The following is a 17562-nucleotide window of genomic DNA, read 5'->3' as shown; positions in this document are numbered from 1 at the left end:
AGGTGCTGCTTCAATGTGGCTTCATGAATATCACCCGCTGCCTCTAAACCAGCAGTGTTAAACTCGCAATGACACATTGTCATCACGTGACATATTACAACTTTTTCCCCTTTGCTAAAATGGTGGTAGGAGTGGCCAGCGCATAATGCATCTGGCCCATGGACTGCAAGTTTGACATCCCTTCTCTAAACAAGTGGATGTGCTGTGTTCTTTTATTTAATGCCAATTTGGGGGCCTGTTCCAGAATGTCCAGGAATTAGAAGAGGCTTCTGTGTATGGAAATGCCAGATAAAGCCCAGAATCAAAATGAAATGTCTCAATAAGAACAATTACACTGCCATTGCCTTATCCTTACATATACTTCACTATAAAGGCCTAAATGCAAGACACATTGCATAGCCCTAGTGACTAGTAATTTTTCACACGAGAGCTTTGGCTGACCACCACACTCATTTTCAAAGCAGGTAACTCACAATGAGATTATGGTTTTCACAATATACCAAAAAAGAGAATATGTAAGAGAATTTATAGATTATAGGTATCAGAGTTGGTATTTAGCAGGTTCTGACCAGTTCTGGAGAACTAGTAGCAGAAATTTTGAGTAGTTCAGAGAACCGGTAAATACCACCTCTGACTGGCCCCGCCTCCATCTATTGTCTGGCTCCCAAGTTCCAGCTGATTGGGAGGGAATGGGGATTTTGTAGTATCCTTCACCTGGAAATTGAGATTTTACAATATCCTTCCCCTGCCATGGCCACCAAGCCACACCCACAGAACCGGTAATAAAAATAATTGAATCCCACAACTGATCAGTACCAAACAGAGAACAGGGTTTCAGTCCGAAATTTTTCAGGAAACAAGATGTTTTCTTGGCCCACAAAGTGAAAGAAAGATTTCACTAGACAAATGAAATTATATGGTTGGTAGGGAAAAGAAGTAGAGATTTCTAGTTCTGGAAACAGGAGCAAAATAGAATCAGCTATATAACCACCATGAAGAATAGTTTACAATAGTTAATGCAAGAAGCCTCTTCTTAGGCAAAGGGGAAAAAAATAACAATTGCTATCCTAACCAATGGATGATAATATAATTTCAGAAAAACATTACTAAAGAAAAAGTCTACTAAAGAAAGAATAATTTGACAGGGACGTTTAGGAATGGTCCAAACAAAGAAGGCAGAAATCCCTTCTGAGCAGTATAAAGAAATTCTATATCAATTTTTAGAGTAGTTCGTTATTCTTAGATCTGTGAATCAACACCAGGCTTCAAGAGTCATAAGACAGATACTTCACATAGTGTCATAAGATTTTTCTGTAACATTGCTTTTATCTTTAGTATTTCCCAGTTTGGCAGTTTTCAGGCATGTGGCCTTCACCTCTCCAGCTACATTACCCAGTTTGGTTAAGTCATTGTCAGAGAGGATTGAGCTATTTTCTTGGCAGCACTTTAAATTCAATTCAATCATTGTACCACAGGCCACAAAGAAGGGTTACAATCTGATAAGCGTTGCCAGATACCAGCATTTAGATAAGAGTAGCCTGTAACAGAAAGAGTATATGTCTTTCCTTAACTCTATAAACTCTAACTCTATAAAAGGTCCATCAGCAGAAACCTTATTAATGCTGAGTTGATAGATCTCTTGTGTCTAAATGTTTCTCAAATATTTTTCTTTGCTATGGCATCGGAATAGAGTCTATAGGAAATAAAAAGTGTAAATTAATCACGGACAGAGATCCAACACCTCTGAAGTCCTCTGTTGTAGTTCTTATTGGTAATTGATCATGTTTGCAAGACATTTTCTGACATCTATACTCTAGCTGTTGTCCCAAATGTTTCATTAACGTAGCTCCCCAGTATACCAAGGAGCTGAGACAGGCTTTATGGTTTAATCAAAGACATTTGGGAGTGATCATCTCCAATCTTTCTGGTGGAGATGGAGATCTTATTAAGGCTACTACCTGCAACAAATTCCCTGAAAAGACTCCGAAAATGTTCTGGATTCACAGTTCCAGAGAAAATCAGTCACATTTATTTTCTACTCTAGCTGAGGTTATAGGTAGTTTTAAGGTTCAACTTCTTCAAGTAGTGATTTGTCTATGACAGTGGTGTCTGAGAAAATGAAACTGAGCATCCCTAAAAATATAGCTTGGGAAGATAAGTGAAGCATGATTTTAAGTTTAATTGAAAAACAAGAAAGAAAATGCATGAAGGGGAAAGACTGAGCTAAATAGTTAGCTAGTTACTCTCTCCTAGAAGGAGAATCAAGTATAAAGGGTCCATGCATATGTGAATTAGGATTAAAGAGCCTGTATTAGCAATGTGCTTGACCATAGATCTCACTTGCCCTGACCTTAAGATCATAACTGAGAAAAGAGTCACTGGTGCCTCTATCTTGGGGCCAGCTTTGTTTATTTAACAATCAAATTTGCATGCCACCTAACATCCGAAAGTCACTGTAATGGTGAAATGAGCAGCATATATTGCAATGTGCTCTACATGGGGCTGCCCTTGAAGAGCATCCAGAAACTTCAGTTGGTGCAAAATGCAGCAGCCCACATGGTTTTGTACAGATCCCTGGTGTACATGTATTGGTTGGCGATTTGCTTCCAGGTGCAATTCAAGGTGCTGTTTTTCATCTTTAAGCCCTTCGTGGCTTGGGACCGAGTTATCTGAGGGACCATCTCTTGTCAGCCACATCTACCTGACCCATCATAGTGGGAAGACAGGGAATGTTGAGGGTCCCATCCCCAAGGGAGATGCACCTGGTGGAACCCAGAAGAAGAGCTGTTGTGGCTCCCTCTCTCTGGAACATCATTCCCCCAGAGATTAGAATGGCCCCCATTCTAATACTCTTTCGGAAGTCTCTGGTTCTGCCAGAGAGCCTGGGGAACCATTGAATGGTTCATGTGATCTGCTGACACCAGGACAGAAGATTGGAGATGGGGGTGATTTTGTTATATTGTACTATATTAATTTATTTGATTCTTTTTGTTAGTTTTTTATTGTTTTTAATATGGTTTTATATTCTGCAAGCCTCCTTGAGTCACCATGAGTGAATAGGCAGCAATATCAATTCAATAAATGAATAAATACATGAATATAGTTTTTTTAAAAAAATAATGAACTCTAATGATTTTGGGCAGCTTCTGACAGAAAAAAGGACACCTTCCTCTATTCTGATTCTTTTGGAGAAAGAACCTAGAAAAGGAACCTGCAGAGCTCCAATGGATCCTTCTCTTCTAGTCATGGGTTTCTGTGATCATTTCCCCTTTTCCTGTCAGAGAAAACAGAGCCTTCCTAGGCAGTGTAGGTTGTTGTTGTTGTTTCTTTGACTCCAACAGGAAGGCATTCCAGAGACTGATATTTCTATGTGATTGCAATGCTTTCCACTATGGATTATATAACCATACTTGACTAGTGCACAGTTGTGGTCTTTCACACAAAGAGGAACTCTGTGCAATCAGATTTCTCAGCATGTGGAATACTGTCAATTTCAATTCTTTTGCACAACCTATGGTAACATTGACTACATGACACTACAAAGTCTTATAATATATTACTAACATATCACCTACCATACCTAGAAAATGAGAATTGAACATGATTGAAATGAAAAACTACTTCAGTCTTTATGGGGAAAAGAGATCATGTTTCATTATGCTTAATTCTCAATAAAATGTCCTTATTATTGCATTTTCATAATGTGAAATAGTGACCATAGTGCAATAATGCATTAAATTCAACATTCAGACATGAGATAACTTACATAGCAAGTCCTGCAGAGTTATATTTCACTTCAAAGAAGGGAAATTCTCCGAACGGAATAGACTGATGAAAAGAAAACTCAAATGGGAAGCCAAAAAGGCAATCCCACTCTAGAAAGCTTTGTGGTTGTTTAAAATCACAATAATAGAAGCTCTGACATAATCAAAGGTTGATTCTGAGTAATTTTAATAGCCATAGAATAAAAGGGTGGGCCCTCTTGGATAAGCAACTAGGTAAAGAATAGAAAACAAAGAATAAAAGTAAACACTCATTTGTCACAATGAAAGAGGTTACTCTAGGATTCTGTCTAGGATCAGAATAAAATAGAATAACAGGGACCTTGTTCAGGCAAGAAACCCTACACCACTTCAGACAAATGGTTATCCAATATCTTCTTTAAAACTTCCAGTGTTGGAGCATTCACAACTTTTGGAGGCAAGTTGTTCCACTGATTAATTGTTCTAACTGTCAGAAAATTTCTCCTTAGTTCTAAGTTGATTCTCTCCTTGATTAGTTTCCACCCATTGCTTCTTGTTCTACCCTCAGGTGCTTTGGGGAATAGTTTGTCTCCCCCCCCCCCTTTTTTTGAACTGTGAGCCGCCCTGAGTCCCCCCAGGGAAAAGGGCGGCATACAAATAAAGGGAAAACTAAAAACTAAAACTAGTTTGACTCCATCTTCTTTGTGGCAACCCCTGAGATATTGGAACACTGCTATCATGTCATCCCTAGTCCTTCTTTTCATTAAACTAGACATACCCAGTTCCTGCAACCATTCCTCATATGTTTTAGCCTCCAGTCCCCTAATCATCTTTGTTGCTCTTCTCTTCACACTTTCTAGAGTCTCCACATCTTTTTTACATCAGTGCTTTTTAAACATATTTATAAATGACCTGGAATCACCTGTGTTTGTAGAATAGCCAAGTTTGCTGATGACACTAAATTGTTCTGAATGGTAAAAACAATAAGAGAGTCTGAAAAGCTCCAAAAGGATCCTTGCACATTGGGGGAGTAGGTATCAAAATGGAAGATGCCATTCAATGTGAGTAAGTGTATAATGATGCAAGTTGGTGCCAAAAGCCCCAACTGTTTATAAAAAACTGATGGGATCAGAAGTTATAAGGAAAGAGTTCATGCAATGAAGATGTTAACATAGTGCACATCTGTTGTAAAAAAAAAGGTCAAAAGCTTGTTAGAGACAATAGAAAATAATATTGGAAATATTGGAAATAGTCATGCCAATATTATAATGCCTTTATATAAATCCCTGGTGCAACTACATCTGGAACAGAGGCTTCCAAACTTGGCAACTTTAAGCAAAGCTGGCTGGGCAATTCTGGGAGTTGGCTTAAAGGCTTAAAGGCTTAAAGTTTTCAAGTCTGGAGATCCCTGATCTAGAATATTGTGTGCAGCTCTGTTTGCCATACCTCAAAAAGGATGTAGTAAAGCTACAAGGATGTAGAAAGAATCCCTTCTTTCAAGACTTTGGGGGTCTAGAAATGAGGCAGAGGAGAGGATATGATTCAGGAATTCGAAATTATGCATAGTATGGATAAAATGGACAAGAAAAACAATTTTTCCCCTTCTCAAAGTACTATAACGTCTTGTTATTAGTTGCAGTCATGCCCAACCCATTATAACCCCATGGACAATGTTCCTCCAGGCCTTCCTGTCTTCTACCGTCCTCTGGAGTTCATTTAAGTTCACACCGACTGCTTCAGTGACTCCATCCAGCCACCTCATTCTCTGTCGTCCCCTTCTTCTTTTGCCCTCAATCTTTCCCAGCATTAGACTCTTCTCCAATGAGTCCTTCCTTCTCATTAGGTGGCCAAAGTATTTGAGTTTCATTTTCCGGCTCTCACCTTCTAAAGAGCAGTCAGGGTTGATCTCCTCTAGGACTGCCCAGTTTGATCGGCTTGCAGTGCAAGAGACTCACACACATTTTTACTATACAAGAATTGCTTTTTAGATAAAAAATACTCTTAGTTCTGCACCTATAGCTGTGAATGGCTATACAACAACCCTTTTAACAACATTACACTCCCTAAATTGAGATTATTTACATTCTACTGGTTTGTGATCATTTTGCTATGATCTCAGGCAATTAGAAATCATATTGATGTGATTATGTCAGATTGTATGCAATTCTTACAAGCATTGATGATATTTTATCTTGTTCTTCCCTCCCACAGTCCTTTCTCTTTTCTTGTAACTCTCAGATCTGTTTTATATGAAGAAAATCCTACTGCACAAATGCATGTTCACTTGTATAACAATGACAGTAGTTTATCATTATACTAAGTAGTCAATCAAATGTAGTTATGGTATGTTGCAGAATAAATTTGCCACAAAGATTTTGAACTGACAAGCGCATTTGCCCTGCACTTGATTTGCACCCCACCCCTCCCAATTAGCTTTAAAAAAGTCAGTGAAACCCCCACTTTCTCTCTTTAGGACCAGTTGAGGCAGAGCAACCTATTTGTACTGTTAAAAATAAAATCACATCCTCTGAAGAACCTCCTTATTTCTTGTTTTAGAATATGAAACTTTTTGGCAGAAATCCAAGTATCCCGTTGTCTCTTGACTTTTCTATTACTAGTAGACAATGCTGAAAGGGGCTTGGGGTGGTGGAAGTGGGGGCTGTAACTTGACATCAACTGAATTAGAAAACTCTTCAGTTAAATAGACATGGTGTACCACCCTGTGGCAAAGTCCTGCTATTACAGAGGCAGGCACTTTCAACGACAAAAGCAGGGAGAGCAAAGAAAGGACTGTGAACAGACAAAGTGTGCAGCTTTAAAAATCAAAAACTAAAGAATTCATGCAGGTTATGCAGTTATTGAAAAGAGGATAACTAAGCATGTGCAAGGCTATAAAATGTGAAAAACTCTTCAAGTTTAATAAAATGCCTCAAAGCGTGTTTGCGTGCACACACACACATTAAGATTTTTTTCAGTAATTCATCAATTTAATAATTTCTTAGTTCAAGTTGTCTGTCTTTTTTAATCCTGTTTTTATTTTTTTATTTTTATAAATAACTCAAGGCAACTAATACAGCACGATTTAATCATTTTCCACAATTTAATTTTCTGAAACATAGACCTTGAGCTGCTGGGACCAATGCTAATCTGATGTACTCACAATGTTATCTGGCTATTTTTCCTGCAGATATCTGTAGTATTTATTCAGCACATGGGATATTGAATGTTACCCTAGAGCTTCCCTAACTGGAGGAAGTTATGCTCACAGCATTCCCCCCCCACCTTCTTCAATAATAATTGTATCCCAAATGGCCATGCATTGATATGATTACAACTTTTGGGATTCCAAAATACAATACATCCATCCTCTTCTACAGCATTGTTATACTACCCATGTGTGCCTGCTGACAAAAACTTCTAGCCAATAAGTATAATACCATTACAGTTGTTGCATGAGATAAAAGAAAAGGGTAGCAGAAGTACATGTTTACTTCAGTGAATAAAACTCCTTCTGGAGAAATAAAGGAGAAGCATGTTGAATGGAATGAGGAATTTTGTAATATAAGAACCAAGGGTTATAGCAAATGCTCATTAACTCTTATATTTTAACTTAAATCAGGAGCAAAGCAACATGCCACCTTGATCAAAGAAGTAGTTTGGTCTAGTGGGTCAAGTTGGAAACTAGGAGACCATGGGCTCTAGACCTCCCTTAGGCATTAAAAGAAGTTGGGGAACTTTGGGCGTGTCACACTCTCTCAGCCCACCATGTCAGGCTCAGGAGACAAACAGATCAGTCAAATTCTTGTCCCAACCAAATGGATCAATATTTTGTTGATTTGAAAAAAAAAAAAAGTGGATCCTGAACTTGCAAGAAAAGTGCTAGGAAACAAAATAATTGTCCCCTTTTCAATATTGGATCAAAGCAAAAGATAGTCTTTTTCATTCAGGATCCTACAGTAGCCAATCTAATGTTCCTAAAATCAAAACCATGAGCACTATGCCTAATTTTTATAATTTTCACAAGTTTCAGCCCTTTGCTGCCTATTTCCACACAGTATCCAACATTCAAAGATACACTGCTTTTACGACTTTGAAAAAAAGGAAGACTTATTTAGCTAATTTAACTAATATTACATAGGGTAAGAGGAACAGATAATTTTTCTAATGTACCTTCCTATTCTCTGAAAAGGAATGAAATATCACAAGGGAATATTATTTCTTGTCTATCCTCCCCTTCTAATTTGTCTGATGTCGAGCACAGCAAACAATATCCTGTTGTTCTATTCATGCTCACTCTTTCTTGGCAAGCTCCATTCTTCCAAGTGATTCCGTGGGAATAATAAGTGATGGCATTTTCATTCTCGGCATTTGCACAGAATTAAACATTTGGCTTGACATCCAGGAGCTGCAATATTTATGCAGGAAAAATAGACTATCAGTGATTACCCTGCTTTATTTGGTCTTTGAGAAATGCTCTGCAATAGAATCTTCCCTAGAATTAGCTACAAGCCTTAGAGGACAGTTAGAAAGCTGTCTTCCTAAAAACTTCTTCAATATCACCATGTTTGGTTTTGTAGCTGGTGCTATAATGAAATGGCTCCTACTGATTGCCATTCACTTTATGGATTTCTCACTTAGATTGTGCTTTCATATTGCTGGTAAATTCATGCCATTTGTTTGCTGTAATTTTTAGATGCTCCCTGAAGCCTTGAAACAGGAGATTCAGATATCTTGCATTAGCTGTAATTGAGTATAAGTAGTCTCTGTGTTTCAAGTTTAATTTTATTTTATAATTGGAAGCTAGAAAGAATTTTCCTTTTCTTGTAAGAGAGTTCATAAAAGGTGTGGGCCATGGGGAGAGTAGAGAGAAGGAAGATATTGCTGTGTGTGTTTGTTTGTGTGTGTGTGTTTCATCCCTGAAGGTGGTTATATTCTCAGATGGGCTAAAGGCAATACTCTTAGAAGTTATAGTGTTCTACACTTATTTTGCTACTGTGAGTTTTGGCTGATTATGCTGAAAGTATAAACATCAAAGTAATCAGTGGATGGGCTTTGTTTGTTTATGGTAAGACTAGCAGATGGCAAGACAGATGTCATGGCAGCATAATTTTGGCTTCTCTCTTTATATTTTATCAGGGTTTGGAGTACATGATTACCTTTTGGCAATGGCTTTCATAGGTGTTCATTTTCAACAGGGCAGCAGCAGCAATAAAAAAAGGGCAATATGAATGAAATGATTACAAAGATGCTAAGATGCAGATTTTTATTTCAGTTTGCCCTAAACCCTTTTATTACCTGTATTAGATGAAAAGAGGGGAGAAGCCAAACCGTTAGCATGTCTTCAGCTAAATGAAACAAGTATCAATAAATATTCAGTGTGATCATGTGGTCACTGTAATATACCAACGAGTTTATAAAGAGTAGACAAAAATGGGGAATCAGGCATTTAAATTGATATGCACAGCCCAAGTACCTAAACAGCCCTTCAAATTGGATTTCAAGCGATAAAACCCATGTGCAAACCAGTGTACATACTAAAGGGGTATCCTCCTAGCTTTGTAGTCTTAATACCGGTATGTGTTTATTTATTTGCAAAAATAAAAGTATGTAGCATTCATTTCTGGTATATTCTATTTGAAATAAAATAAAATTTGAAAGAACATAAGTGTTTTTTTTAAAAAATGATGCATTTTGCAGAACAGAATTAATATTTGAATGAATTTATTTCCAGAGAAATAAAATTATTAGTGCAGTGTTTCTCAACCTTGGCAACGTGAAGATGTCCGGACTTCAACTCCCAGAATTCCCCAGCCAGCGAATGCTGGCTGGGGAATTCTGGGAGTTGAAGTCAGGACATCTTCAAGTTGTCAAGGTTGAGAAACACTGTATTAGTGCCTATTACCACATTATTTAAACTAATGAACACTCCAAGAACCCACCATTTTTACCTCAACACAAGTGTGCACATGCACATGCACGCGGGCGGACATTCATTCATTTAGAATTAGACTGTAAAATCTCAGATACTGCCATCTAGTGATCAACCATATTTTTTCATTCCAGAATTGGCAGCTCTAATAATTACAAAGTCAGAACCCGCACATGGCTAGAAATGTTTGATGGACAAGACTTCTGACACTAAACCTCAGACAACTTTGCCCAGTTATTAATAAGCTGAACTGATTATATCCAATCAGGAGGAAGACTGTAATTATCAAGAATTAGCGAAAGGAAACATACTAGTATTCCATATAGGCAACATACAAATTCCATATAGACAAGTTTGTAGAAATAAGTTAAAAACAAAACTGCCAATAATGGTTTGCCTGCATGTAAAAGGATGCTGGCAGCTACCTAAACTACTATTTCAGTTCTGGTCATGGCATCTTGAAAGGAATGCTGTGGAGCAATGTGCAAAAGGAATCAAACAGCTGAAACAGCTAAACAGCCCACCTAAAAGGGGAAAAATACATTTGAATATAATCTTTAATATATAAAAAAGTGAATAAAGAGAATGGGTGGATTTGTTTCAAAAAGTGCAAGGTATAGAAGTAGTGAAGAAGAAATCATTTTGATCACATAAACCTAGAATCCAGTCCCATCCAGTAAAGCTGAATGAATAGAGATTCTGAAAAAAGGCAACATCTTCTCAAAAGAAATTGTAATAGCTATCGAGTTGAACTCTTGTAGAATGTAAGGAATGTAAGAAATCCATATATGTTACTATCATCTAGCAGTCATTATGCACATATTCTCTGTAATAACTAAGAAAGAATTGATATGGGAATTATTATGTAAACTGGCTATGGCAGGAATAGATTGCAAACCAGAGAACTTGTTGCTCTGGTCCAGAACACCTCTTATTACTGCTTAATGTTGTTCATGTACATTGTCCAACTTGGGTGCCCTATCAGATACATTCCAAAATCTTCGACAGGCAATTTTAGATGGATACTCAGTGACAGATCTATGTGCATCATGAAGCATATGGATATCAATATTGTGTGAAAATTCTTCTGTGCATTAGCAAATTCATTAGCAAACCCATATCTCCATTTTCCATGAAATTACTATTATTTACTTTCAGGATAAAGCTTCTGAAAACTTACAATGATAATTACTTCTGCCTTTTCTACCCCAGCCCTTAAGGAACAATTGCTCTCTTGTGTACTTTAATAAAGCCATTTCCTCCCTTTATAACTGTTGCATTACTAATGCAGAAATGATGGTAAAAACTTTTATTCCCTGCCCTACATGCTGCAAGCTGCCTAATGAGCAAGATATTATTAAACATTTTTTCCTGTTGTTTGGAGCATAACTTTCTGCTCCATTGCTGTTGGCTTTCCATTCTCTTTGGAATTGAGACTAAGAGTGACAATAGGCCTAAACTATATATAATCTGATCTGAATGAAGTATAAAAGCTGGTCCACCTATATCTGTGATGGTGAACCCATGGCACATATGCCACAGGTGGCATGCAGACCCCCCCCCCCCCACAGGCATGGCAGCCATTGCCCAGCCCAGCTCCACTGCGCATGTGGATACACCCAGCTGGCCTTTGGGTCTCTGCCATGTATTCACGGGGGGCAGTGCTTCCCTGATCTCTGCAGGTTTCCCCCACAGTGTGCTCTAGCTTTTTCCTTCATTTCTGCTAGCCGTGCCTTCCCTGATCTCCGCAGGTTCCCCCTCCGCAGGTGCCTCTCCATGGCAGAAATGGAGGAGAAAGCTAGGGCGCACTGGGGGGAAGAAACTGTGGAGATCAGGGAAGGCATGTGTGGTAGAAATGCAGGAGAAATCTAGGGCATGCTGGGGGGAGAAACTGCAGAGATTGGGTAAGCCAAAATGGGGTGCGGGGCTGTTGCACAAGGCCCCCGGGGCCTCATTTTGGGCCTGGAAAGCCTCTTGCACCAATCTGGAAACCAAAACGGGGGGCAGGGATGGGGCACATGCAAATGCGCTTGCATTACATTTTGGGGATTTAGACACTCGGCTCCAAAAAGATTAATCATCACTGACCTATATTGTTTAGGGGCGGACCAAAACCCAAATCCAAAGCCATTTCAAGACATTGTAATAAACTACAATATTATTACTGATGCAGTGAAAACATGTGGCAGAGCATAAACTAATGCCTTGGCCAAAAGAGGGGAAAATCCACACAAGAACAAAACAAGAAAAAGCAAATATATCACCACCATTTGATTGACCATTATACATAATTCTTTAACAAAAAAGTAGGATTGTCATATTGTCCAGATCTGAAAGACTGTATAACATGATTTATAACCTGGTTTTCGATAAAACCAGGTTATACCCATGCCAAATCATGCTGTGACATCCCCATATCTCTGGATATACTTTGTTGCCATTGATGTCCAGAATTTTATAAGAAATAAAAATGGTGTTGTCCATAATAAAATTTGCCTGTTCCGAAGACTGTATAAAGCCTGTTCACCAAGCTACCAGGAATAGATAATACCAAGTTAGCAGGAATAGTCAACATGCTGGAAGATAGGCTTAAGATACAGAAGGATCTTGACAGACTTCAACATTGGGCACTATCTAACAAAATGAAATTTAATGGTGAAAAAAGTAAAGTTGTTCATTTAGACAATAAAAAACAAAATGCACACATACATTTTATGTGGTACCTTGCTCAATAGTGGTGATTGTGAGAAGGATCTTGGAGTCCTAGTAGACAATCACTTCAATATGAGCCAGCAGTGTGCAGCAGCTGCCCCAAAAGCCAACACTGTTCTAGGTTGCATAAACAGAGGGATAGAATCAAGATCACATGAAGTATTTATACCATTTTATAATACCTTGGTAAGGCCACACTTGGAGTACTGCATCCAATTTTGGTTGCCACAATGTAAAAAATATGTTGAGACTTTAGAAAGAGTGCAGAGAAGAGCAATAAAGATGATTAGGGGACTGGAGGCTAAAACATATGAAGAACAGTTTCAGGAACTGGGTATGTCTAGTTTAATGAAAAGAAGGACCAGGGGTGACATGATAGCAGAGTTCCAATATCTCAGGGGTTACCCCAAAGAAGAGAAAGTCAAGCTATTCTCCAAAGCACTTGAGAGTAGGACAAGAAGCAATGGGTGGAAACTAATCAAGGAGAAATTTCCTGACAGTTAGAACAATTAATCAGTGGAACAAGTTGCCTCCGGAAGTTGTAAATGCTCCAACACTGGAAGTTTTAAATAAGAGATTAGATAACCATTTGTCTGAAGTGGTATAGGGTTTCCTGCCCAAGCAGGGGGTTGGACTAGAAGACCTCCAAGGTCCCTTCCAACTCTGTTATTCTATTCTGTTATTTGGGGGGAGGGAATGGTTATCCTTGTTAACCAGTCTTTGGAGTTTAGTAAGTCAAATGATATTTTTAAATATATGTTTTGGGGGAGGCTAATACATGAAGATAAAGGGCCATATTATGCATACAGTATATAATATTGTTAAGTAGACATTTGAAGTGAAAATGTAAGCATATCTTTTATTTGATAATTTGATATTACAGCTGTTGTTATTTTCTGTGAAGTTATTGGTGTTAACAATTATTCTTTAGATTCTGAGCAGAGTTTAATGAATAGAAACAGCAATCCATCAGATTAATCAAAGCTTGCCATTTTTATAATACAGACTGCCCAGTTCTTGTCACATCTCCTGTTTACAGTATTTAGGAATGCAGTTGGAAACAGAGATTGATAATGCCTTTGTGTTTGTCTATAGTTGGTAGGGTATGTTCACCGTGGTGCAGAACAAGATTTGTAAACCTGGCTTAATATATCAGGATGCAACTCTTGGCATCCCCCCTCCCCCCAATGGCTTTTCACCTTGCAGAAATCCAAGAGGGTAAATTTCTTATCATTTTCCTGCTTCTCCACTTTCAGAGGCAACTGTTCTAAGCTATGATGGAAGCATGTTTATGAAAATTCAACTCCCTATGGTGATGCACACAGAAGCAGAAGATGTGTCCTTACGGTTCAGGTCTCAGAGAGCATATGGCATTCTGATGGCCACAACTTCAAGAGAATCTGCTGACACATTGCGTTTAGAGCTGGATGCAGGACGAGTTAAGCTAACAGTCAACCTAGGTAACATTCTCCCCCCCTCCCATCCTAAAATTTACATTTCAAACATCCTTTTTTATCTTTGCCTGCTAGCATCAATTCAACAGCCTGTTTGACACTGAAAATAACCTGTCTTTTATATATGAAATTTGTACATGTGTGTGTGAGTGTGTGGGTGTATTTGTAATATTATTCCATTATTTATTTATTTGGGTTTTATATTTTTTTTTATTTTTGTACATTCTATTTTTCAACCCACTACAATTAATTTTGATCTGCAGCCTGTTCTAAAAAGAGAAGACCAGCACTTCAGTGGTATTAATGAGGTATTCCTTTTGAATATACACACACACACCAAAAATGATTTATTCTGACAGATATCTCCATATTGCTAGAAATTCAGCATCGACTTCTGTTCCTGAAAAGATGTATTCCTGGCTTTGTGTTGCATTTGGCAATCTTTCACCATTTATACAATCAGTGAATAAGCGAATGCTCTTTGGGAATACATGTTATTGTTAGTATTATGGATAGGGATAGTCTGAGAATAACAGACTTTTGAACAGATGGTCCAAAATAACAATAATAATAATAATAATAATAATAATAATAATAATAATAATAATAATAATAATGAACAAAGCACTGCATGGTCAATTTCTGGAAAAAATAAAAGATAAAGTGGACAGTGAACAAACTTGGTTATGGTTAAAAACAGGTACATTAAAGAAAGAAACAGAGTCACTAATCCTGGCTGCGCAAGAACAAGCTATCCGCACAAATGCCATTAAGGCCAAAATCGAAAAATCCTCTGATGATGCCAAATGCAGACTTTGCAAAGAAGCTGATGAAACTGTTGATCACATACTCAGCTGCTGTAAAAAAATCGCGCAGACTGATTATAAATTGCGGCACAATTCAGTAGCACAAATGATCCATTGGAATTTGTGCAAAAATTATTATATTAAAACAGCAACAAACTGGTGGGAACATCAGCCTGAAAAAGTCACCGAAAATCAGATGGTCAAGATCTTGTGGGATTTCCGTATACAAACCGACAAAATACTGGCGCATAATACACCAGACATCACACTGGTTGAGAAAAATAAGGTCACAATCATAGACATCGCAATACCAGGTGATAGCAGGGTCGCCGAGAAGGAACATGAAAAAATCGCAAGATACCAGGACTTAAAAATCGAAATTCAACGACTATGGCACAAACCAGCAGTGGTAATTCCAGTGGTAATTGGCACACTGGGTGCTATTCCAAAAGCACTGGAATTACATTTAAAACAGTTAAAAATTGACAAAATCACCATCAGTCAAATGCAAAAAGCCGCACTGCTTGGATCTGCACGCATATTACGAAAATATGTTACGACGTCCTAGGCCCCTGGGTGGGGCCCGACTAGTAACCAATGCCAAATCCGGCGAAACAACTGGCCGCTGTGATACAATTGTACAATAATAATAATAATAATAAATAAAATCCCTGGCTTTTCTATGTGGCCTTCAGTCAGAAATCACACCCTATGTAGGTTACGTGTGAAAACAAGGTTTATTCTCAAAATGTTCACAAATATGTCAGAGCCATCCTGATTATAGTTTACTGTTTCTGGCAATTTATAATACATTGCAGTTTATGTAAAATGTACGCACAAGTATAAAAATAAGGTATCTTGTAAACCTAAGCCACAATTACAAGTGATATTTTTGTTTGCTATGGTCTTCTCTCTCTATAGCAGTCTGTCATTCTATGTTATCAAAATCATCCTTCCTCCCTGCTTTCTGTTGTTCCATAAAAATGCTCCCACAAACTTCACATTCGTTTTTTCTGTGTCACAAATAAGACAACCCTTCAATGCCCAAAGTCTGCGGCCCTCAGCAAACAGCCATGAGAACACGAACCACATAAACTCTTCTGCAGAACCAAGATCATGCTTTCTGGGGTATTTTTAAACAATTTTGTAAAGAAATTCCTTTCTTCATTCACATAGCTCCTATACAGATTTTCTTGAAGAGCTTCCTTTTTTGAGAATATTTTCCAAACCATTTATGTGGCATATTGAAAAGCTAACCTGAGGTGATTTCACTTTTAATTCAAAAGAAAAAAAAACCAACCTAATAGGACAGTTGACATATTCAAATCCCATTTCTAAGGAACCTTGAATAGTTGGATTTTGATGGTGTTAAGGAGGTTTTGCAGTGGGGATTTTTACCTAGAGCCCTCTTGTGGCATTTGTAAGTTACTGCAGGTAGTTAAATAGTTTTGAATTGAGAAAATGGCAGGGGTAACACAATGAAATGGGGTTTATTTCAAGAGAGCTTTCTGTAGACAGAGTCACATAGGGGATGTTCCTTGGCTGTTTGTAACCACTTTTCTGATGCGGTTGACGACACATGACAAACTCAGCTACATGGAAACAAAATCTAAGCTTTTTTTTTTCTTTAAATGTCTATAAATCCTCAAAGACCTTGAAGAGGAATAATTAAAATGCTGATCATCTGAGCATAAATCATTCATCTGTAGAAAACCTAGCAGAGTCTTCATGCAGAAGCAAAGGAACAAGAGCGACGGTTTTCTTTTTACAAGCCTTATTCATCCTGAGACTCAAAAGTCACTATTGAGGCTTCGGTATGGGAAAACAGACAAAAAAGAAGCCATCAATCATAGATATGATTCAGAATAATTACACTTTGGGGAAAAAAATAAAGACTACATGAAGGAATCACTTTCCAGCTATTTATGAATGGTTTAAATGCAGCTACAGATATTCCAGAAATTGAGAAGCAATCTAAAGTAGTATAAGTGTGACTTTTTAAATTTTGAAATATGTATCCTCCTTTGAGGCAATGCCAGTGGCCCAGAATGTGAGATTTTAGCCTTGGCGAGCACTATTCCCCATTGTGACGGAGCACTTTTTGAAATTATAATGGAAATCTTCTTGTTCTTTCATATATGGGAGAGAATGTTGCAGCCAGCTTAAATCCACTGACTGGAACAATTGCCACAAACCATTTTTGTCACTTAGATTTGTCACCATGTAGCTTTGTTTGAAATTGGCCATTTTTTTTTGTTACCCTATTATCACTTCTTCTACTTCTAAAGTCTTATCACCATATAACTGCATACTCTGGCAATACGGAAAGAATCAAAACATATAGTGGCCATGTTTGCATGTGTCTGTCCCCGGAAGGGTGGAATGTGATTTTACTGGATGTCTGCAGCTAATACTTTGAAGGATAAATTTTCATTTCTCATCTATTCTTCCCCATCTAGACTGTATCAGGATTAACTGTAATTCCAGTAAGTGCCTATTCAAAATTTTTAAATTTATTATTCCTCCATTATGAAGTATTTGAAAACTTTAGATTATATAACAAGTCACATATCATTTTTGCATAGTAGAATGACTTCTGTGGGATGGGGAGGTACCTTGGGGAAAATGTCATTGATACAAAAAGAAACCATAACATAAACTCTGTCATGGTCCCTTCACACCCCCAGATAATGCTTTAGAAAAATTTCAAGAATGTTGGCAGGGATTTTTGGAGTTTCAAATCAATTTTGAAAGGAAAAATATTTTATTATTAATATCATGATGTGGTGGCCGTGGTGGCACAGTGGTTATAATGCAGTACTGCAGGCTACTTCTGCCAACTGCCGGCTTCCAGCAGTTTGGCAGTTCAATTCTCACCAGCTATTTGACTTCCTATTGCAACATACTTAAAATCAATT

The 17562-nt window shown here is 37.8% G+C and overlaps 1 protein-coding gene across 1 annotated transcript in view; it reads left to right on the top strand.

The window, feature by feature from the left end:
* The window catches only part of LOC116507756 (neurexin-1), a 106261-nt gene extending 89084 nt beyond the window's left edge, over positions 1-17177 (top strand). The window contains exons 6-7 of the mRNA XM_032216083.1: positions 13641-13844; positions 17104-17177. Coding sequence (XP_032071974.1) covers positions 13641-13844; positions 17104-17177 — 278 coding nt within the window. The remainder of the gene's footprint in view (positions 1-13640; positions 13845-17103) is intronic.
* The last annotated feature ends 385 nt before the right edge of the window (positions 17178-17562 follow it).

Source organism: Thamnophis elegans, chromosome 4 (genome assembly GCF_009769535.1).
Source record: "Thamnophis elegans isolate rThaEle1 chromosome 4, rThaEle1.pri, whole genome shotgun sequence".
In the NCBI taxonomy this organism is placed as follows: Eukaryota; Metazoa; Chordata; class Lepidosauria; order Squamata; family Colubridae; genus Thamnophis; species Thamnophis elegans.
Note: the sequence above shows the minus strand (reverse complement) of the source record. Positions and strands in the feature narration are given on the sequence as shown.